General features: G+C 58.0%; 1 protein-coding gene across 1 annotated transcript; it reads left to right on the forward strand.

Moving 5' to 3' along the window:
* The first annotated feature begins 339 nt into the window (after positions 1-339).
* TNPO3 (transportin 3) lies at positions 340-22389 on the forward strand. The gene is made up of 23 exons (XM_062492420.1): positions 340-492; positions 6155-6355; positions 6958-7031; positions 7740-7896; positions 9543-9686; positions 11373-11548; positions 12006-12144; positions 13164-13310; positions 13796-13903; positions 14290-14381; positions 15307-15446; positions 15521-15712; positions 16944-17035; positions 17580-17656; positions 17874-17934; positions 18385-18525; positions 19114-19230; positions 19660-19754; positions 19877-20033; positions 20375-20542; positions 20675-20787; positions 21372-21462; positions 21545-22389. Exons 1-22 carry the CDS (start codon positions 367-369, stop codon positions 21430-21432), a joined length of 2778 nt encoding a protein of 925 aa, XP_062348404.1. The 5' UTR covers positions 340-366; the 3' UTR covers positions 21433-21462; positions 21545-22389.
* The last annotated feature ends 8 nt before the right edge of the window (positions 22390-22397 follow it).

A 22397-nucleotide genomic window follows, 5' to 3' on the forward strand; every position in this document is an offset into this window, starting at 1 on the left:
GGGGGTGCCGGGACCCCACGTCCCGGTTGGGGGTGGGGAGGTCACAGACCTTTCCTTCCGCGCCGCGTGCGCCCGGACACATTTGATCGCCGCATCGCCGGAAACTCGTTCCGGGAAGGGCGTGGTGGGGGGGGGGGAACTGCTGCGCTGGGACAAACCGAGGCGGGATGTGAGAGGACGGGACGGGATGCGATGAGATGAGATGGGAGAGGCGGAACGGGGCGGAACCGGGCCGAGCGGGAAGCGGCGGGGGAGGCCGGCGGAACGGAAGGACGCGGAACGGAAGGCGCGCGGGCGCGTTTCCGGGGGCTGGCCCGGTGCGCGGAGCGGCGATGGCGGCGGGCGGGCGGCGCTGAGGGACCGGCCATGGAGCGCGGGCCGGGCCGGCCCAGCCTGCAGCTCGTCCAGCAGGCCGTGCAGGCGCTCTACCACGATCCCGACCCCAGCGGCAAGGAGCGGGCGAGCTGCTGGCTGGGCGAGCTGCAGCGCTCGGTGAGAGTCGCGGGCGGCGGGTACCGGCCCCGGGCTCGCGGGGAGGCCTCGAGCCCCATCCGGGGTGGGGCGGGGCGCGGAACGGTGGCCCCGTGGCGACCTCGGGGAGCTTCTACGCCGCCGCTGCCGCTTCCCGCTGCTCTGTGGCTGCTCCATCCCTGGGAGTGTTCTGGAGAGAGACAGTTTCCTGGGTCTGGAGGGACGGGACGCAGGGATTGGCTTCCCACTGCCAGAAGGCAGGGATGGATGGGATCTTGGGAGTTAGGAATTCCTGGCTGGGCTGGAATTGCCAGAACAGCTGTGGCTGCCTCTGGATCCCTGTCAGTGCCCGAGGCCAGGCTGGACATTGGGGCTGGGAGCACCTGGGACAGTGGGAGGTGTCCCTGCCATGGCAGGGGTGGCACTGGAGAGGCTCTTGAGTCCCTTCCCACACAAACCCTTCCCGGGTTCCGTGATTAACGTCAGGAGCAAGGGACTGGGACGTTTGGCATAGTCCTGAGGTAGCTGGGAAGGAGGACTCGGCTCCTGGAGGGGAATTTGGGCTCCCTCAGGGCTTCTCCTGATGGCCGGGCTGACAGAGCCGCCGGCATCCGTGAGGGGATGGAGCTAAGGCCTCGTTCCCCTCCCCAGGGCCCTCCAGATGCACCTCCAGCTCCTTTCCCCAGCTCTGGGGTGTTTATCAGTGCTTTGTGGCCCCATCTGGTCTTGCTGGAGCCGTTGTGTTCCCCCGTCAGGGGGTGGATGTTCCCCCTCCCCAGGGCTGGGGAGTGTCCCCTCTGCTGCCCTCATGTTCCATCCCCTTTCCCCAAACCGTCCCCAGGAGCTAGGACAAGATTCCCTGACATGAGGATGGGGAGGAGCCATGTCCCACCCCCTCCCTTCGTTGCTCGGTGTGTCCCAGCTCCTGCTCCGCTCCAGCTCTGTTCTCTTCCTGCCCTTTGGCCAGTGTTGCAGCTTGTTCCCACAAACGCATGGTTTCCCCATTTTTCCCTTCAGTTCCCTTCAGTGCTGCAGCCACACTCCAGTTCCCATCAGAATTCCCTGGGGAACGTCCGTGGCTGGGTCTGGGGGGCTCTGGGAGCTGCTCCCCCCCGTTTCCTCCTGGGTAAGGACTTTGCCAGATCAGAGATCTCGGGACAGCTGTAAGAGAGAGGTTTGCATTTCAGGGATAGCTCCCTTCCCAGGTCCCCCTGATCCTGAGTGAGACTCCCAAAATTCCTGTCCCAGGGACCTCCAAACCTGGGGTCACGCTGTAGGGCTGGGGGTTGCTTGAGTGGGACCCCCAGGATTCCTGTTGGATAAAGGGTTGGCCTCAGGTCAGGCCACCCCATCCCCAGGAGTGTTGGGGCTTTTGTGGACTCATTTGTATTCCTGAGTTCTCTGAGCCTCTGCAGGAGCAGGATCTCTTCTCCAGTTTCTCTGGGCTTTTCCCTGAGTTGTTTTTGATGTAATAGTAGTAATAACAGTAATAGTAATAATAGCAATATTAATAATAATAACAAAACCAAAACTAACAATGTCATTATTAGCACAGCCCAACCCCAGGGCAGCAGCATTCCTGCTTCTCCCCTTTTATTGTGGTTGTTCACCCTGGTCCCCTCTGAGGTTTATGTGAGGGTCTCAGAAGGAATCCTAGTTATTTTCCAGGTGTTCCAGGCCCAGCATCTTCCTCTCTTGGGAGCTGCTGAGTTATTCCAGCCCTGGCTGTGGGCAGTGAGATAACCCTCCACAGCAGGAGCTCCCCTGACGTGGCCTGGGGGTTTGGAATGCTCTGCTGGGACCCTTCCCAGATTGGGGACCACAGTGACACTGGTGGGATTTGGGAGCCACTGTGAGGCTGGTGGCCCTTGCTGGTGTTTGTCCCTCAGGCCTCCCTGTGCCGTAGTCTGGATTGAGGCTCTGGCATTAAGGCCCCAAGGGATGTTTGCCTGGATCCTCTTTTGTGCCTGCCCATGTCCCTGCAGTGCCACCTGTGACATCCCTGGGTAGTCTGTCCCTTCCAGACACTCAGCCCTGGGTAGTTCTGTCCCCTTTGCCTCTGAGGGGACAAGCTCTCAGGGTTGCGTTCCCTCTGGAGTTGTAATCACAGAATCCTGGAGTGGTTGGGTGGGAAGGGATCTCAAAGCTCATCCCTGGAGGGACACCTCCCATTGTCCCAGGTGCTCCCAGCCCCAGTGTCCAGCCTGGCCTTGGGCACTGCCAGGGATGTTGTGCTGAGCTCCCCCTGTTTGCCAGGGTGGTTAGAGCCATCATGGGGATGAGAAGGCAAAGCCTAAAGCTGAGCTTGGGTGCCTGGGTCACTCTGTGGGGGTTCAGGTTTGGCACTGGGGACTCCCAAAGCTGAGTGAGATCCCCACAGTTCTTGGCCTTGGGATCTCTGGCAGGATGTGGAGCTCAGGTTTGGTCCTAGAGGGCTCTGGGGGCTCAGGTTTGTCTGTCAGCATCCCTGGCAGCCTCATTCTCGCCTTTCCTGCTGATTATTACTGGGAAATAGGGCCAGACTTGCACAGCACTGGAGAACGCGACTGATGGTGCAAGCTGACCTAAATCCCAGAATGTGAAGATCCTTCAGGCAGCTGTGTGCTGGGAGCTGTGTGAAGGCTGATTCTAGACTGGCTCGGGTTTCCTGAGGCACAGGAGCTGTGCCCAGTGCAGTGTGGGGATTGGCCTTGTCCTAGCTCCCCCAGCTCCATGGCTGGAGTTCCTCTGCATCCTTGGTATCTGGAGCAGAGCCCTGGGAGAATGCTCCGTGGGAATCCATGGCTGTGAGCTGAGTGTTTTGGTGTTTGTGAGCTGAGTCTTGGGGTTTTGGTGTGGATTGAGTGGAGCTTGGTTTAGGTTTTAGTGGGGGTTCAGGAAGTGCTTTCCAGGAAGGAAATCCTCTGGCTTTATAGAATTCCCGAATGTGCCATGAGGAGTTTCAGGCATAGAATGAGCTTCTTGTAGTCATTGGTGCTCACAGCCTGTTAATAATTGTGCTCTTTACTGAACTGGGCTCCCAGAGGGATTATCTGTGTGCCCTGGGGTTGGTGGGTTTGGGAGGCTCTCCCTCTGCCACTGTGTCTGTCCAGACTGGGAATTTCCAGCCTGTTAATTGAGGGGAAGTTCAGTGGGAGGCTTTGGTGGGATTTTGGCTTTTGTAGGTGTTGAGTTTAACTTTTTGTTTATTCCCAGCTTGGGAATTTCCTGTGAGGGTAAATAAATCCAGGGGGGACGTTTATGGCAGCAATGCCTCCAGGTTTTCCTCACTCCTTGTTAGACTCATTCCAGGTGAGTTTTACACCAGGAGTAGCTGGAGATACTGGAGTTACTGACCATGGAGCAGCACCAGCTGTGGAGGCAGCTGGGAAAGGAGGATCAGAGGCTGGGAACAGGAAAGGAGCTTGTCTGAAGGCTCTGGAAGGACTCTGCTGACCATGCTGTGGTCAGGGGTGGTGGTGGAGCAGCATTCCATGGGGAATACCTGCTGTGTCCCCTGGGAAGCTGCAGGGAGCTTCCACCTGAGAGGGGCAGGCATGGATCCACCAGCTGTGGGGGCTGAACCTGGAGGGACTGAGGAGCTGTGGGGATGTGGCACCTGGGGACATGGGGACAAGGGGCAGTGGTGGCCTTGGCAGTGCTGGGGAACTGTTGGACTCGATGGGCTCCAAGGGTTTCCAGCTAACAGGATTTTATGGAAAGGAGGAAAGGACAGGACAGGATGTGGAGTGCTGAGGGTCCCCACCCTCCCCAGCTTGTCTGGGCCCTTTTGCAGTTGGCTCCAGCTGCATTCCAGGCTACGGTGGCCATGGAAAGAGCTCCTAGCAGAAATTCTGGGAGTGGGATCAGGCTCTGGGCTATTGCCAGCTATAACATTTTCCTTTTCCATGTGCAAGAGACTGGGTTTTCCTGGGAATCAGCCTGGACCATGCTGATCCTGCCTGGTGTTGCCTTCTCATTCCCCTGTGCCGTGTTGGAGAGCCCTGGGAGCCCTGGCCCAGGATTTGGGTCTGGAGCATTGGTGGGGGTGGAGCCTCTGGGCTCTGCTGTCCTGTCTGGGGGAGAGATTTGGGAAGGGGATTATTGTTCCTTCCAGGCTGGAATGCAGCTGGAAGCCAGGCTGGGCAGGCAGTGGTTTATAACAAAGAGCTGTTTGGCTGTTGGAGCGACTGGCCGAGGGTTGTGATGGAATTGCCTTCTTTAGTGAGGCTGGAATGAGGACCAGAGGTGGGTCTTAAGGAGGCAGAGGTTTTATTTCACTCTGGAATGAGCTCGGGGAAGTTTTGTGGCCCAAAGGCTGTCAGAGACAAGCAGAGCTCATGGAATTGGCACAATTTTTGCTCCCAGGTTTCTGCATCAGCTGGATTTTGGATTTTTAGCCATGCTGGCCAGAGAGGTTTGGAGTGCCCATCCCTGGAGGTGTCCAGGGAAGGACTGGAGGTGGCACTCAGTGCTCTGGGCTGGGGATAGGTTAGGGATGGGTTGCAGGTTGGACTCTGTGGCCTTGGAGGGCTTTTCCAGCTGCAGTGACTGTGAGATTCAGTGAGCCTTTTGCCATGCCCCAGCCCAGCCAGGGAGCTCTGGAATCTTCCTGGTGTTTTCCTGGCTCACCAATGCCCCGATCCCACAGTCAGGACTGAGCCTTTGGGTGCAGACCAGCCTGGCACTGGTTGGAGCTACCCTAAGGCCAGGCAGTCCATGGGTTCCTGCCATGCTTCCTGCCTGGCTCTCTCCAGCTCTTGGGCACATCCATGTTCTGCTCTGGAGTCCTCTTGTGTGCCCTCAGATGCACCTGGTGTGCTCACTCCTGGGATTGCATATCATGATTTCACTCTGGGGAGACCATTGTCCAACCCCCTCCTGCTACCTGTCCCTCGCTGGGTTCTCTCCATGTTTGCATGTGAGGCTCCACTTGGCCCAGAAAAGCCCCTGATTGCCCTTTCCTGCAAGGCTGGGGCATCAGGTCCCTGTGGAATCTGCTCTCCCAAAGGGGCTGTGGGGTCTGTGCCCATGTAAGGTCTGTTATGGAGCTGCTCTGTCCCTCTGGCTCCTAGGCTGGGTGTCCCAGTGCCAGCACCTTCCCAGCCCCCAGCCTGAGCTGGGATAGCAGCACAGTGTGGGCTCTGCAGTCAGGGGTGTTTGAGGAGTCGCAGAATGGTTTGGGTGGGAAGGGACCCCAGACCCCCTCCAGTGCCACCCCTGCCACGGCAGGGACACCTCCCACTGTCCCAGGTGCTCCCAGCCCCAATGTCCAGCCTGGCCTTGGGCACTGCCAGTGATCCAGGGGCAGCCACAGCTGCTCTGGCAATTCCGGTCCAGCCAGGAATTCCCAATTCTCAAGAATCCATCTATCCCTGCCCTCTGGCAGTGGAAGCCATTCCCTGTGTCCTGTCCCTCCATGCTTTGTCCCCAGTCCCTCTGCAGCTCTCCTGGAGCCCCTTCAGACCCTGGCAAGGGCTCTGAGCTCTCCCTGAATCCTTCTCCTGTCCCCGTGAGCACTCCCAGCTCTCCCAGCCTGGATCCCTGGGAACTGAGGGGCTCCAGCCCTGGAGCAGCTCTGGGGCCTCCTCTAGACTCACTCTGGCAGGACAGGGCTGTGTTTTCATTGGGGAATTTGGACTATCTGCAGTCCCTCAGTGTCACCATGGCTCTGCCCACTGACCACACCATGGTTTTCCCTCAGGTCCATGCTTGGGAGATCTCAGACCAGCTGCTGCAGATCCATCAGGATGTGGAGTCCTGCTACTTCGCGGCACAGACCATGAAGATGAAGATCCAAACTTCATTCTATGAGCTCCCCACGGATTCCCACGCCTCACTCCGGGACTCTTTGCTGTCCCATATCCAGAACTTGAAGGACCTGTCCCCGGTCATTGTCACACAGGTGGGTGATGGCTGGAGAGGGATGGAGCTGTTCCCTCCATGTACTGCTCCTGTCAGTCACGCTAGGACCATTCTCCCTGGGCTGGAAAACAGGAAAAGCTGATCCCTGCTCCCAGCCTGGCACAAGATTGTTTTCCCTCCTTTGTCACTTGGTCCCTTTAGTTACCTCCGTTATTTCATCCTTGTGTGCTATTTGGAGAGGAGGTGGAGCAGGGGTTTTCCATGTGCTCTGCCATGGAGAACAAACCCAGCAGTGCCCTGGGTGTTCAGGGGCATTTCCCTGCACCCTTAATTCCCATTATCCACACGTTCCTGTGGCACTGGGGTGCCTGACACCCCCAGGCTGAGGCCAGGGTACTTCTTCAGTCCCAGAATGTTCTGGCAGGTAATGTCACCCCTCAGGGCAGCCGGTGTTCCACACTTCCCTGCAGGGATTGTGGAGATGGATCCCGGAGTTCCCTGCCTGTGGGCAATGCTGGAATGATTCCCAAGTTACATCTGGCAGTAATATTGGGGGTGGATTCCAGAGCTGCCTGACAGCCCTGTCTCCTGGGCACCTCCCAGCACTCCCCACAGTGATCCGTGTGTTCTGTTCCCTTCCAGCTCGCTTTGGCAATAGCTGACCTCGCCCTGCAGATGGCTTCATGGAAGGGCTGTGTGCAGACCCTGGTGGAGAAGTGAGTGACTATTCCTGTCTCCTGGGGATTGTTCCATGGGTTGTGTCAGGCAGCTGGTCCCATGTGGTGCAGGACAGGGAGGTTCTTCTCCCATGATTGCTGATTTCAGGTGCCCTGGGTGGTGGCAGGAGGAGCTGTCTGCTCACAGGCCGACACTCAGCGCTTTTCCTCATCCCTGTTTTGTTAGGGATGATCCCTATTCTCTCAGCTCTGTCTGTGCTGTGGAATGGAGCAGTGAGGCTGGAGCTGGTCGCTGCTGGGTGTTCCCAGATTTCCCCATGGGATGTCACATGCTGCTGCATGGTGACAACAGCAGCCCCTGGGGCTGCCACCACACCGAGGTGGCCCTGTGTCCATTGGCGGTAGGAGGGGGTGGGATTTGCCCAGGCACTTGCACCTGAACTCCCAGAGCTGATGGGCTGGGAAAGTTTCTGTCACTGCTCTGTTTGAAATCCCTGGGCTGAGCCATCCTGGAGGCTCCTCTTGCCAGGGCTGTGACTGGGCACTGCTGTCCTCGAGGCAGGACTTGAATCCCTGGAATAATCCATGTCCATTCCATATTCCTGGAATATGGAGTCGTGGGATGCTTGTGGTGGGAAGGGACCTTAAAGCCCCCACAGTGCCAGGCCCTACCATAGTGGGGGATATGCCCCTCCAGCCCTGGCTGTGCCATGCCCGGTGCTGAGGTGTCCCCTGTCCCTGGTGCAGGTACAGCAATGACGTGACGTCGCTGCCCTTCCTGCTGGAGATCCTGACGGTGCTGCCCGAGGAGGTGCACAGCCGCTCCCTGCGTATTGGTGCCAACCGCCGCACTGAGATCATCGAGGACCTGGCCTACTACTCCAGCACTGTGGTGTCCCTGCTGGTGAGCAGAGCCGGGCTGGGCAGTGCTTCCTCCTGGGCTTGGACTGCCTCTGCCCCGTGCTGCCCAGCCCAAATCACGGGATACTGGCATTGCTTGGGGTGGAAAAGCCCTCAGAGCCCATGTGTCCAACCATCCCCCAGCACTGATCTGTGCCCAAGTGCCACATCCACACGGCTTTGAAATCCCTCTAGGGTTGGGGATTCTACCCCTGCCCTGGGCAGCTGTGCCAGGGATGGACAGCCCTTCTCAGGAAGGAATGTTTCCAGTATCCAACCTGAGCCTCCCTCGAGGCTGCTTCCCTTTATCCTGTATAAGATGGAACTGAGTTGTGTCCTCTGCTCAGAGTTTAGGTGTTGCTGGAGAAGCCTCTTCCCCCATTTCACGTTTATCCTGGTGGAATTCCCTGCCAGTGCCAGTGCAGTTGTCACCCTGCCCAGCTCCACCTGTTCCTGGGATAAGCTGTCTGAGCAAGTCCTTGCTCACTCTGAAACTCCTTCACCTTCCTTGAGTCTCCATCCAATGGCAATTTGCCCAGCCAGCCCCAGCTTTTCCCAGGGACACCTGGGAGATCCTGGCTGCCATATCAGGAGTCTCCACACTATGCTGTGCTCTCCAGCCCCAGCTTTTCCTGGGACCCCTGAGATATCCCAGCTGGCACATCAGGGAGTCCCTGTACTGGGTTGTCCCCTCCAGTCATGTGCAGCCCCAGCTTTTCCCAGGATCCCTGGGAGATCCTGGCTGGCATGCTGGGGACACAGGCAGTGTCACCACGCTCTGGTACTCATGGCTACTTGGAGCTGTCACAGGACCACAAAGGGCTGGCCCTGTCCCTGCGCATTCCTGCCTGAAGCTTTCCTGAGCTTTTGCTGTTGGTGCCAGCATGGGCATTTCTACCACCTACCCAGAGAGCCAAATCTATATTTTCTGTGTGGGATTTAAATGCCAAATTCCCATTTTCAGTTACATAACAGGGGGTTAAAGCATCATTCCAGGGACTGTGATGAGGTCCAACATGCTGCCTGTAGGACTGAAGTGTCAAGTGAGGAAAGAGGATCTCTAGGAGCTCTTGTGCAAGGATTCCTGGGTCAGTCCAGGGAGTCTGGGATCTTTCTCCATGTCCTGCCTGTCCACTTCTTTCCCCTTTCCCTGTGCCTGTGGAGGCTGAGGCTTTGGGCAGGGTTCTGCTGTGCTGCAGCTGGAGCATTGGCCAGCACTGGAAATGACCTGCTGCCATTGCACAGCTTGGCACGTCCTGGCTCGGACACTGGGGTGGCATGTTTGGAATGTCCCTGGGACAGGTCTGGCCTTCAGCACCAGCTTCTCTCTGCAGAGGTGGTTTGTGGGGAGAAGGATTGAATTGGGATTTATAGGTGTGAACATCCCTGATGGCCCAACAGGGGATCCTGCAGGAGTGGTGATGATGGAGGCACTCCAGCTGCTCTTACTGCTGCTGTGTCAGCAGCTGGAGCTGGCAGAGAGGGTCTGGGGTCTGTCTCTCCCTCTCACTGAGTCCGAAGCTGTTGGTGACAGGGACATTGGGAGCAGCCTGCTTCTGGAATGCTCTCATGTGAGCTCCAGAAGGTGTTACTGATTATTTTTCATGGATCACCCCTGGAGTCAGATGCTGACTGGCTCCTGTCCCACAGGTGACATGTGTAGAAAAGGCAGGCAATGAGGAGAAGATGCTCATCAAAATCTTCCGGTGCCTGGGCAGCTGGTTCAACCTGGGTGTTCTGGACAGTACCTTCATGGCCAACAGCAAGCTGCTGTCCCTCCTCTTCGAGGTGCTGGTAAGTGTTTCTCAGGAAGCAGGGGGGCTCCAGGCTTGGGGCACTGGGGAATTCCAGCAGGACTGAGGTGTTGGGCAGGGCTTCATCCCTCCTGTGTCAAACAGGGACTCTCTGGTTCCCTCTGGGCCAGGGTCAACTCCACAGAGTAGGCAGTCCCTCCCTGCTGGGAAGTGCATACAGGGAAGTGCTGCTGCCCACAAGGTGCCAGGTGAGATTTGTCACACCCAGGGGGTGCCAGGTGAGGTTTGTCATCCTCGTGGCTGGGCATCAGAAGCCTCTGTTGGGGTTTGGCAGTCAAATCAGGGGGAGTTGAGGTTATTTTGGTTTCTTCCCAGATTGTCAGTAAAGCAGTATTCCTTTTCTGACACTTTTTTCCCTGGAAAATCAGCTCCCAGAGGTGTTGGGGTGTTTGTCCAGCTGAGTGGGAGAGCCAGAGGTGTGGAGAATCCAGTGCCACTGAGCCAGGGCAGGCAGGGAGTGGAGCCAGAGGGAGGAATTCCTGGAGGATGGAGGTTTCTGCTGCATGGATTGTCTGTCCCTCCTCCCTCTCTCCCACGGGATCCCTCATTTGCATGATTTAATCAATGACAAATGCAAATAAGGGCTTCCAAGGAAAGATACCCATGCAGGATCCTGAATATCCATGTGGTATCCTGCTTCTAGTGGAGCTGTAGCAGGAGCTGCTCCCAGGACAGGCTGTGGAGCTCACCAGGCTGTTTAAATGGTTAATGGCACTTTAAATGGGGCATTTTTCCTTCCTCCCCTGCTCCCTCCAGTGTCACCAGGAATTGTTTCCCAAATCCTTTGAGATCTCAGTCGGACTCGGAGAGTCTCTGCTCCTTTGTTTCTTCCCTATTTGCTCTCTCGTGGTTCTCTGTCTCTGTGTCCTGCCTCCTTCCCTGTAAATCCCCCCTCACTCAGTCATCCCCCATGGAATTCACTGACCAGCCCAGACCATCCTTGGTCAATATTCCACATGTGCTTGTGAAAAATCTCATCTCCATCCTCACCAAGGACTCCCCAGTTCCCTCATCTCTTCCCAGTGGGAGCAATGGCTCTGTCCAGCCAGGTGATGAGCAGCATGGTGGTTTTCTTCCTTCCAAGCTGCCCTGGATTCCATCTGGTGATTTTCCTCCTGGGTTTGCCAGGGAAGATGCCAGGGTCCCTTGGGGAAGGGTCAGTTTGGACCTGGAGTGTCCAGGGAAGCAGGTGGGGGGTAGTGGGGGCTGTGGCTGTGCAGGACTTCTACAGAGTGTTTCCACAGAATTTTTGTGTTGAAATAGATCTCCAAGATGAAATCCAACCATTGTGGGAGCAAAACCAAAAACCTGGTGGTTTCATTACTGTTTGATTACATTATATAGTTGGGGCAGCAGAGGGGCAGCTTGGGTCTCTGCTCCCAGAGAAAGGCTGGATCTGTGCCAGGGAGGGTCAGGCTGGATGTCAGGAAAGGTTCTTCCCTCCCCCAGAGGGTGTTGGGCACTGCCCAGGCTCCCTAGGGAATGGGCACGGCCCCAGAGCTCCAGCAGTGTTTGGACAGCACTGCCAGGGGTGCACAGGCTGGGGTTGTTGGGGGGGGTAAGGTCTGTGCAGGGCCAGGAGCTGGATCCATGATCCCTGTGGGGCCCTTCCAGCTCAGGAGATTCCATGGTTCTTTGATAATTGTTGGGTTTTTGTGCCTTGCAGCAACAGGACAAGACCTCATCCAACCTGCACGAGGCTGCGTCGGACTGCGTGTGCTCGGCCCTCTATGCCATTGAGAACGTGGAGACCAACCTGCCCCTGGCCCTGCAGCTCTTTCAGGGCGTGCTCACCCTCGAGAGTGCCTATCACATGGCTGTGGCACGGGAGGATCTGGACAAGTGAGGGACAGGGACCTCGCCGTAGCTGGGAGGGACGGGCAGGACAGCGCTGACCCAGCTGGTGCCACGTCAGCCTCCGAATGGAACTACCAGTGCCAAATGGAGCACCAGCAGTGCTGGGGGTACTGGGGCTGGGCAGGGCCCGTCCCTGTGCTGGGCACTTGTAATGTCACACCCAAATCCTTGGGGCAGGTCTGGGCCCTCACTGCAAGAGATATATGGAGGGGCCCAGGTCCAGGGGCTGGGCTGGACTGGAACCGTGCTCTCACAGCTGGCACTGGGATTTTGGAGAAGTTCCAGATCAGTATTTCAGCAGATTTGCTTATTTGAACCCAGTGTTTGCATCTCCCAGCTGCTGGCAAAGCAGGAGATGTTTGTTCTTGCTCTGGCCAAGGCTCTGGGCACATTTTGGCTGGGTAAAGCCTGTGAGGCTGATCAGACCCTTGTCCCTCTGCAGGGTGCTCAACTACTGCCGTGTGTTCACCGAGCTGTGCGAGACCTTCCTGGACAAGATCGTGTGCACGCCAGGCCAGGGCCTGGGCGACCTGCGCACGCTGGAGCTGCTGCTCATCTGTGCAGGGCATCCTCAGTATGAGGTGAGCAGGGCCTGTGGCCCAATGCCACCGTCTGGAGTGCAGGCACAGGGGGAGAGCTTTCCCTGCTGCTGCCACGCAATCGTGCCCTTGGTCCCTATGAGCTGCTGGCTCTGGAATTCTGGCTCTGCGCTCATGGGCAGGACTCTGCCTTCTCATTTCCATCCAGGTGTGCTGGCAATCCCAGATTGCCAGCACAGCTCCAAAACCCCTGTTAGTGCTTTCCCATATGTTAAAGTCGAGCTCAGTGGGGACTTGTGGTTCCTGGGAATTTTGCCCCGAGTGACTGAAATGCTGGTTCACATCAGAGCTCCCGCCCACCTGCCTTAGGAGCACAACTTGTCATTGTTTTGTTCTCTTTTTATCCTTTATTTAATTCTTTATCCTTTTATTCTTCCCAAACCGTTAATTAAGTGGCAGTAGCTGATCACTGCCTGTGTTTAGGGGGTAGAAGCTGCTGCCTGGCTGGTTTGCCATGGGAGGTGCAGAGAGGCTATGTTCCAGCAGGCCCCACGTGCTCCCTGGGGTCCCTGGGACCCTTTTCCTCCCTTCTCAGGTCTGTTCAGCTCAGTTTTCCTTGGCCACGACCTCATCCTGTGCCATCATTGCTGAGGGGGACAGGGAGCTCTGCAGCTGCTCCTGACCAAATCCACACTCGTGGTTTTTGTGCAATAACCACGCAATAAATTAAAAAACCCACCACAAATGCTGCATCCACTTCCAGCCTGAGCTGCTCCCAGAGCCCCGAGCCCCTCTCTGGGGTGATGGACAGGCTGCCAAGGGCTGGGGCAGGTGTTTAGGGTCACTGGGGGGTCCCAAGTCCTTTATTGAGTGACAGGCAGAGAAATTACTGGATCTGGGAGAATCCATCCCTGTGTCATCAGTGTGTGACACAGCAGCTCCAACACAGATCTGTGGTGCCAGCAGTGGTGGGGTTTCTGTTTCTGCATCAGGACCACTGACAAGAGTGGGGAGAAAATGTTCTGCTGCTAACAAAATGCTGGGTTTTTCTTTCCAAACAGGTGGTAGAAATTTCCTTTAACTTCTGGTACAGACTGGGGGAGCACCTGTACAAGACGGACGATGCTGTGATCCACAGCATCTTCAAAGCCTACATCCAGCGCCTGCTGCACGCACTGGCACGGCACTGCCAGCTGGACTCTGACCATGTGAGGGTCCTCTGGAACAGCTGGGGGAGTGGGATCTGTGTGAGATCTGTGGAATCTTATGGGGTCACTGGGATGTGTGTGTGACCCTATGGACCAGCTGGGCACTGGGATCTTTGTGTACCCTTTGGAGAGTTGTGGTTTCCCCGCTTGAGGCAGTTTTGTTGGGAAAGGATGGCATGGATCACTAGCCACAGTTGGCATCTTGTTCCATGCAGTCTGAGATGGTTTACTTTGCCCTCCCGTCCTCATCTCCTTGCTTCCCACCCCTTCCTCTGCCTGCTGGAGCAGTAATGCAGAGTGCGTGCTTAGGCTGGTTGTGTTTTCTTTGGGCACAGCTTTCCAGCCCCCCCAGCAGCCTGGTGTGGTACAGGAGGGCAGGAATGCTGGTCTCCTTAAAACAGAATCACTGGTGTTCCCCTGGCTGTGGCTGAGTGGGAACCTGAGTTCCCCTGAGCTGCCCTTGTGCTCTTCCTCCTCTCCCTCAGGAGGGCGTCCCGGAGGAGACCGATGATTTCGGGGAGTTCCGGATGCGCGTCTCAGACCTGGTGAAAGACCTGATCTTCCTGGTGGGCTCAGTGGAGTGCTTTGCTCAGGTGGGTTTGAAGGAGTGCAGTGAGCTGCAGGCTAATGATAGGGGAGGTCACCAAGCACTGGTTGTCTTTGGGGCTGGAGGAGGTCACACACATCTTGTGCAGGAGGAACTGTTCTGGGAGAGCAGGAGGTGTGGGAGCAGCAGCAGGAGAAGTGGGAGTTTGGAGCTGTGGGTGCAGCAGCAGGAGGTGTGGGGGACAGCAGGAGGTCTCTGACATTTTGGGAAGGCTGCTGTAGTCCCACAACGTCAGGATGGCCTGTGGAATGTCAGGTTTCTGCGGGCTCACAGCTGGCGTGGGAGTTTGGGGCTGGGAGGAGTCAGGAGCAGGGCCCTGGAGGGGCTTGCTGATGGGGGTTGGTGGCCCCTTGGTAACTGTCCTTCCTGCAGCTCTATGCCACGCTCAAAGATGGGAACCCGCCCTGGGAGGTGACAGAGGCCGTGCTCTTCATCATGGCCTCCATCGCCAAGAGCGTCGACCAGTGAGTCCTGCCCATGTCCAGGGGGCCTGGGGGGCCAGGGGTTCCTCCGTGTGGCAGAAACACCACAGATATCCCAAGGATGTTCCCATCCCTGGAATTGTCCAAGGCCAGGTTGGATCGAGCTTGGAACAATCTGGGACAGTGGGAGGTGTCCCTGCGCATGGCAGGGGTGGCACTGGAGGGGCTTTGAGGTCCATTCACACCCAAACCATTAACTGGGGATCCTTCCACATCCGGGTGGAGTTTTCCTAGGTATCTTTAGGGAAAGTTGAGTCTCTGAAAGTGTTTCCTCCTATGTTAGTGACCATGGAAGCAGGACAGGTGGCTCCCAGGGTGGTGAGCCCACAGTGAGTCCTGTGCACTGCCAGCAGTGGGACAGCCCCGCTGACCTTCCCTGGGCTTGGAATGCTGTCCCCCCCAGCCCTGGGACGGTCACTCTCTTCCCTTGCTGTCACTCCTTTTCCCAAGGAGGCTGGTAACACCATCCCTCCCTTCCTCGTGAGGCTGGGAATCCTATCCGCTGTCCCCCAGGCACCTGGAGGAGTCCCCTCAGTCCCTTCAGGTCACCACTCCTGGTATCTGTGTTTAGTCTGCTCCTGCTCATTTTTCCAACGTCTTGTTCCCAGGAGCGCTGGCTGGAAGCACTGGGAGCTCTGCCCCCACCAGCCCGGTCTGAGATCACCCCATCCCAGCCTCCCACCCCAGAGATTAAGAACCCCCGGTAGTGGTGGGGCTTTCCCTGGAGGTGTTTAGTGTTCCCTGCCTGTTCCCTGTTGTGGCACTGGTGTCCGTGGGGCCGAGCCCCATCCTCAGGGGGTCTGTCCCAGTGTGCTCCGAGTCCCCTCGCACATTCAATCCGTGCAGATCCCGGCTGCGCAGCCCCTCCCTGCCCGCCCTGCGGCGCTGAGCCCAGCCTGTCCCGTAGGGAGAACAACCCGACGCTGGTGGAGGTGCTGGAGGGTGTGGTGCGGCTGCCCGAGTCGGTGCACACGGCGGTGCGCTACACCAGCATCGAGCTGGTGGGCGAGATGAGCGAGGTGGTGGACAGGAACCCGCAGTTCCTGGGTGAGCTCCACACCCCCTGACCCCCCCCACCTCTGCCGCCAGCCCCTCCGCCCCCTGACCCCCTGTCCCCACAGATCCCGTGCTGGGCTACCTGATGAAGGGGCTCTGTGACCGGCGCCTGGCGTCGGCCGCGGCCAAGGCCATCCACAACATCTGCTCCGTGTGCCGTGACCACATGGCCCAGCACTTCTCGGGGCTGCTGGAGATCGCCCGTGCCCTCGACTCCTTTGCCCTGTCACCCGAGGCTGCTGTGGGGCTCCTCAAGGGTGGGTGTCCCTGGGATTATCTGGGGGATTATGTGTGGGATCTGGGGAGGGTTATCTGCTCAATGGTGGGTATCCATGGGGTCTGTGGGGTTATCTGTGGGATCTGTAGGGTGATCCCTGGAATCTGCAGGGGGATCTGTGGGGTTGTCAGTGGGATCTGGGGAATTATCCCTGGGATCTGTAGGGGCATCTCGGAGATCTGCTGGGGTATCTACAGGAACTGCTGGGGTATCTGTTGAATCTGCCAGGGTATCTACAGGAACTGCTGGGATATCCATGGGAGTTGCTCCCCAGGGTGCTGATCACAGGGTTTGTCCTGATGTGCCCCAAGTCCCATTCCACATGCGGAGTGTCCTCAGGAGTTCCCTTAGGGCTGGATGCAGAAATAAATCCTGGGTTGGTAACTGTTCCCATCCCTGAGACAGAGCTCAGGTACGGTCCTGGACTGGATGTGTGGGAAGAGCATGTAGGAAGTGCTGAGAGCCAGGCTGGTAGTGGGTCATTGCTCCATCCAAACTCTGGGAATCACCTGCTAGACACAGAGGGTGAACATCTGGGAATATTGGTCATTTTAGAGAGTTTGGGCTCAAGAGTGGAGATTTTAAACTCTAGTTTACACTTAAGAGTGTTGGTGTCTCACTGGACTGTTGGGTACCATGAGCCTCTTCAACCATGGCTGGTTTAGGGGACGTGCCTTAAAGATTTCCAATGAATTTCAGTGCTGCTGGAGCTTTTACCCCAGAGCCAGGGAGCCTTCCCTGCAGTCCTGTGCTGCCATGGGCGACAAAACTCCCCTTGTTCCACTAGATACCCCAGCACTGGCCGAGCTGCTCCTCTCTCTGCCACAGGGTTTGCTCCCCGTCCCTTAGAACAAGCCAGGAATTCCCGAGCCAGAGAGGTTTTCCCTGGGTTGATTGGCTCCTGGTGTTCTGTGGCTGGGAGTGCTGAAGCACCTTCATTGGAGCTTCCTAGGATCTCATGGTGCTGCTGGACTGGGTCTGGGACACTGGGGTCACATGGGGGGCCCAGATGTGCTTGTGGCATCAGTTGGCCTCATGCCAGCATCACTTCCTGCTGGGTCTGAAGTGTTGGATCTGGTTCAATCAGAGCCAGGTTCAGCTGCAGGGCAACCCTCCCAGGCCCTGCCCTTGTCCCACAGCCATTCCATGTGGGAATGTCATCACCCCTCCAGTGCTGCATCCCTGTCCCTGAACCCTGTGTGTCCTTGCAGGGACGGCGCTGGTGCTGGCCCGGCTGCCCCTGGAGAAGATCTCGGAGTGCCTGAGCGAGCTCTGCGCCGTGCAGGTGCTGGCGCTCAAGAAGGTGTGTCTGCATGGGAGGGGACAGCAGCTGGGAGGGGCCAGTGGGGAGAGTGAGTGGGGACAGTGGCCACGCCCCAGCCCTGATACAGCTCCTGTGTCCTCAGAGCCAGAGGTGTATCCTCGAGTAATGGAATTGTTTGGGTTGGAGAAGCCTCTGGAGCCCCCTTGAGTCCAGCTGTTCCCCAGCACTGCCAGGGCCACCATTGCCCATGTCCCCAAGTGCCACACACACACACAGCTTTTAAATCCCTGCAGGGATGGGGACACCACCCCTGCCCTGGGCAGTCATGCCAGGGCTGGGAAGAATTTCCCCAGCAGTATCCAACCTGAGCCTGCCCTGTCACAGCCTGAGGCTGTTCCTTCTCATCCTGTCATTTGTTCCATGGGGAGAGAGCCCAGCATACGTCCAGGATTGAGCCCTTCTCTAAGTTCCACCTGAAGAGGTGCAGAGGTGCTGCTGGTGGGGTCAGTGTCCGAGCAGTGTCTTCCCTGGGCACAGGGCTACCTGTGCTCCTGAAATCCTGTCCTTCTCCCTCGTTTTCCAGCTGCTTTCCCAGGAGCCAAGCAATGGCCTCTCCTCAGACCCTACAGTACCCCTGGATCGACTTGCCGTCATCTTCAGGTGAGGAAGGAGCCGGGGCACTGCTGCTCCACCAGTGCCTGAATCTGCAGTGTGTCCTTCTCCCTAGCCCTTGGGGAATGGGTTGGAAGTCTCTGTTTCCCCAGGTTCCAGCTCCCAAGCTGCCCCCCAAGCCAGTTCCCAATCCATTCCCACCAGTTCCGACCCTTTTCCTTGGTTTTGATCCCAAACCCCCCTTAACCTTTGGCTCCTCCCACAGACACACCAACCCCATTGTTGAGAACGGCCAGGTCCACCCGTGCCAAAAAGTCATTCAGGAGGTGCGTGGAAGAGGGCTGGAATTTGTGGAGAGGGTTCTGGTGAGGGGGGTTCTGGGGTGGGGGTTTCCAGTTGTGGGGGTACCTGGGGTGTCATACAGAGTCCAAATCCTTGGCTGCCAGTGGACCCATGTATCTACCCGGGGCTGCACGGGAGGGGAGCTGTGGAGCACCCTCCTGTCCCTCCTGCAAGCAGGGATTGGGGTGTGGAGGGGGAAGTTTGAGGCTTCAGCCCTCTGGAAGGGGCCCTGGCACTGGGAATGTCCCGGGTGTTTGATTTCCCTGCCCATATCCCCATGCTGCACTGGAGGGGATAAACTACTCCAGGCTCCTCCAGAACGCTTTTCTCCCTCACCTGCCATCCCCCACTGGGATCTGGGTGTTTTCGGGAGCAGGAGGGAGTGGGGGGTATCACAGGGTCAGGTGTGACCCTTCCCGCATGTCCATGCCCAGATCTGGCCAGTGCTGTCGGAGACTCTGAACAAGCACAGTGCTGACAACCGCATCGTGGAGCGGTGCTGCCGCTGCTTGCGCTTCGCCGTGCGCTGCGTGGGCAAGGGCTCGGCTGCACTGCTGCAGCCCCTCGTCACCCAGGTGGGGCTGTGGGGTCACTGCTGGGAGTCAGGGGTCACTGATGGGAGTCAGGGGACACTGTAGAGGCTGCAGGGACACTGCTGGGGGTCAGGGGACACTGCTGGGACTGCAGGGACACTGTGGGGAGGCTCCTGCCTCGCTCAGGTAGCAAGGGTGGCTGTGGACACTGGGAAGTGTTGCAGTGAATCCTGGCAGTCTCAGGAATCCCAGCATAAACCCTTGGGGAGGAGAGAGGCTTTGGGAGATGTGGGGGATGCTGAGAGGTTGTGCAGCCCCCTGTGTGTGTGTGTGATTTGGGAGGAGTGTGTGAAACCCTGTGTGGTGCAGCTCCTTGGGGAGGTAAGCCAGCCTAAGGGAAGGATCTGTGAACCCCGGAGCTTCTTGTACCCTGTCCCCAGGCTCAGAGGGGAAGTTTGCATGGAGAAGTGGTGCTGGCTCAGGAAGCCTCAGCACAGAGATGCTGCCAGGACCTGAGCGAGTTCATTGGGATGTCCCTGCACATGGGGAACAGGCTAGGAGCTGGCACAGGGAGGGATGTGGGGTCAGAGCAGATCCGGGGGTGCCCATGCAGCGTTCCTATCTCCCCAGATGGTGAATGTGTACCGGGAACACCAGCACTCCTGTTTCCTCTACCTGGGCAGCATCCTGGTGGATGAGTACGGCATGGAGGAGGGCTGTAGACAGGGCCTGCTCGACATGCTGCAGGTGGGGCCCTGCTGAGATCACAGCATTACTCGGGTTGGGAAATCCTCACACCTCATCATGTCCAACCGTACCCAGCACTGCCAAGGCCACCACTGACCCTGTCCCCAGTGCCACATCCACACAGCTTTGAAATCCTTCCAGGGGTGGGGACTCCACCCTTGTCCTGGGCAGCTGTGCCAGGGCTGGACAGCCCTTCCCAGGAGGAGTTTTCCCTAATATCCAGTCTGTATAGAATCTCAGACTGGTTTGGGTGAGAAGGGACCTTGGAGCCTGTCCATGGGCAGGGACACCTTCTGCTACCCCAGGCTGTCCCAGGCCCCCTCCACCCTGTCCTTCCAGGGATGGGGCAGCCCCAGCCTGTTCCCTGCAGGGAAGGACAGTTTGAGGAGTGATCCCAGGTAGTTGCTGATGGATCCCTGTTCTCCCCAGGCTCTCTGCATCCCCACCTTCCAGCTCCTCGAGCAACCCAATGGCCTCCAGAACCACCCGGACACCGTGGATGACCTGTTCCGCCTGGCAGCCAGGTGCCACCGTGCTCCTGCCACCCCCTGCTGCAGGACACTGGGCCCTGTCCCCTCGTGGAGGGTCCCACGGGAGTGGGGAGGAGGCAGGGCCTGCCCTGACATCCGTGTGCCTCCCCGGGCAGGTTCATTCAGCGCAGCCCCGTCACCCTCCTGCGCAGCCAGGTGATGATCCCCATCCTGCAGTGGGCCATCGCTGCCACCACCCTGGACCACCGGGACGCCAACTGCAGCGTCATGAAATTCCTGCGGGATCTGATCCACACCGGTGTGGCCAACGATGTGAGTGACACATGGGGACATTCCTCAGGAGCCTCTCCCTCCATGGGGGTGTCACCATGGAATCACAGAATGGTTTGGTTGGGAAGGGACCTCAGAGCCCTTCCGGTGCCACCCCTGCCATGGCAGGGACACCTCCCACTGTCCCAGGGTGCTCTAAACCCCATCATCCCCGTCATCCTCATCAGCCCTATCCTGTCCCTGCAAGCCACCCTGGTTTCTCCACTGCTGCTAACAGAGCAGCTCTGGGAGTTGCTGGCAGAGAGAGGAGCTTGTCCCTGTCCCCAGGACCTGTGTGTCCCTGTCCCCAGCCCTTGGCCACCCCCTTCTCCTTCCTCCCACAGCATGAGGAGGACTTTGAAGTGCGGAAGGAGCTCATCAACCAGGTGATGACCCAGCTAGGGCAGCAGCTCGTGAACCAGCTCCTGCAGACGTGCTGCTTCTGCCTTCCACCTTACACCCTGCCTGACGTCGCCGAGGTGCTCTGGGAGATCATGCAGATCGATCGCCCGGTGAGGGCAGGGGGACAGGAGGGACACCCAGAGGGAGGGGTGAACCCGTGAGAGCCTGGAGCTCTGCCGAGGCAGGGCCCGGGAGCCAAGCTGGGCTCCACGTTCCGATTTCCTCCCTGTCCCTTGGCACAGACGTTCTGCCGCTGGCTGGAGAACTCCTTGAAGGGGTTGCCAAAGGAAACCACGGGCGGAGCCATCCAGGTGACACACAAACAGCTCACCGACTTCCACAAGCAGGTCACCAGGTGAGTGGCACTGGGGTCCCTTCCTTCAGGCTGGCTTACAGCAGCCCCACCCCCAGCCCTGCCTGTGCTGTTCACCCTGCTAGGATGTGCCCTCTGCCTCCGCGGGCACACGGAGCCCCGGCAGCTATGTGGTGCCTTTGCTGTCACCCAACGGGTTTTTCTGCCTGGCCTGATCCCTGCAGAGCTGCCAGCCCTTCCCGAGCTACCTCCTCTTCCCTGTGAGTCACTGTTACAGCTGTCAGGCCCTGCCCAGGCCTGTCCCTTCCCAGGGCCAGCGGCTGTTTTGGGAACACCGACTCCCTCTGCCTCGCTCCTTCCCATCCCTGGACAAATCCCAGAGGCTGAGTGCCTGGGGGTAGCTAGTTCCTTCCACCCAGCCACGACCGTGGTGGCACACAGGTCTCCTCCAGGGACAGTCCCCGGGGCTGCTGACCTCGTTCTGCCCTGATGATTGTCCCTTCATCTCTCCCAGCACCTTCGAGCCGAGCTGCCACACTCCCAGCTCCCATCCTTGGCAGGACACCTTCCCTGGGTCCCAACTGTCCCCTTGGGGTCACCCCCTGATGTCACCCCTTGTCTTGCAGCGCTGAGGAATGTAAACAAGTCTGCTGGGCTCTGAGGGACTTCACCCGCCTGTTCCGATAGCTCCGGCTCCACATGGCTCCTGTCTCCCAGGTAAGGGCCTGGCTCTGGGCCTGGCTTCTCTGTCCCACAGGACATTGGGGACAAAGGGCTGATGCTTCCTTTCTCCTCCCAGGAATGTCTTTAAGGAGAAGACAGGAAACAGCAACCCAAGAATGTGTCCCACAATCAGCCGAGGGCTCTCGCCTGCTCCAGTGCATCCCGGAGCTGTGGGAGGACGGCAAGGGGACCCCGCCTGCCCAGTGGCCTCACGGCCTGGGGCTTGGCCACTGCCACAAGCAAGAGCCCAGCAGTACCACCCCGAACCCAGCTGCAAACCCACCAGGAGCCACACAGATCCACTCGGATTCGACCGGCAGCAAAAGAAGTAGGAAAACACTTTCTGTGAAATGGAGACAAAAAAAGAAGGAAAAGAAACAAACAAAAAACAAACAGTATAAATTGTTTAGGAAGATGGGGGGTCAGTCTGGGGGTCGTGGGGTGCTGCCCCCCTGAGCCCACCGTGGCCTGCCTGCTGCCAACTCCCAGAGACGACACGGGCAGGACGGACTCTGCAAATAGAGATTTATATTTTATTTTGTTCTGCTTTTTTAGTTTGTTTTCTTGTTTGGGTTTTTTTTTCTTTTTTTTCTCTTTTTTTGGGGTTTTCTTTGGTTTGATTTTGGGGTTGGAGACGGTGGCTCGAGTGTGGGCGGGGCGGGTGGGCGCATGCGGTTCCCTCCGGGGGTGTGTAGCCATCTCGAGAACAATAAAAAACAACAAAAAGCTGAAAAAATAAATTAAAACCTCTCACAGTTCTTCTCTTGTGGTTAGGGCTCCTTTGTGCCCCCCTAGGCCTGGGTACCCCTGTCCCTGGGGGCTTCATGTCCAGGGTGGCCCCAGCCCCCATTTTCTTGCTGTTTGCCCCCAAAGCCCCAGGGGGATGATCCTTGGGGAATGCAGGGAGTTGCCCCAGGGTGGGTGGTCAC

This window comes from Cinclus cinclus, chromosome 4, assembly GCF_963662255.1.
Source record: "Cinclus cinclus chromosome 4, bCinCin1.1, whole genome shotgun sequence".
NCBI lineage: Eukaryota > Metazoa > Chordata > Aves > Passeriformes > Cinclidae > Cinclus > Cinclus cinclus.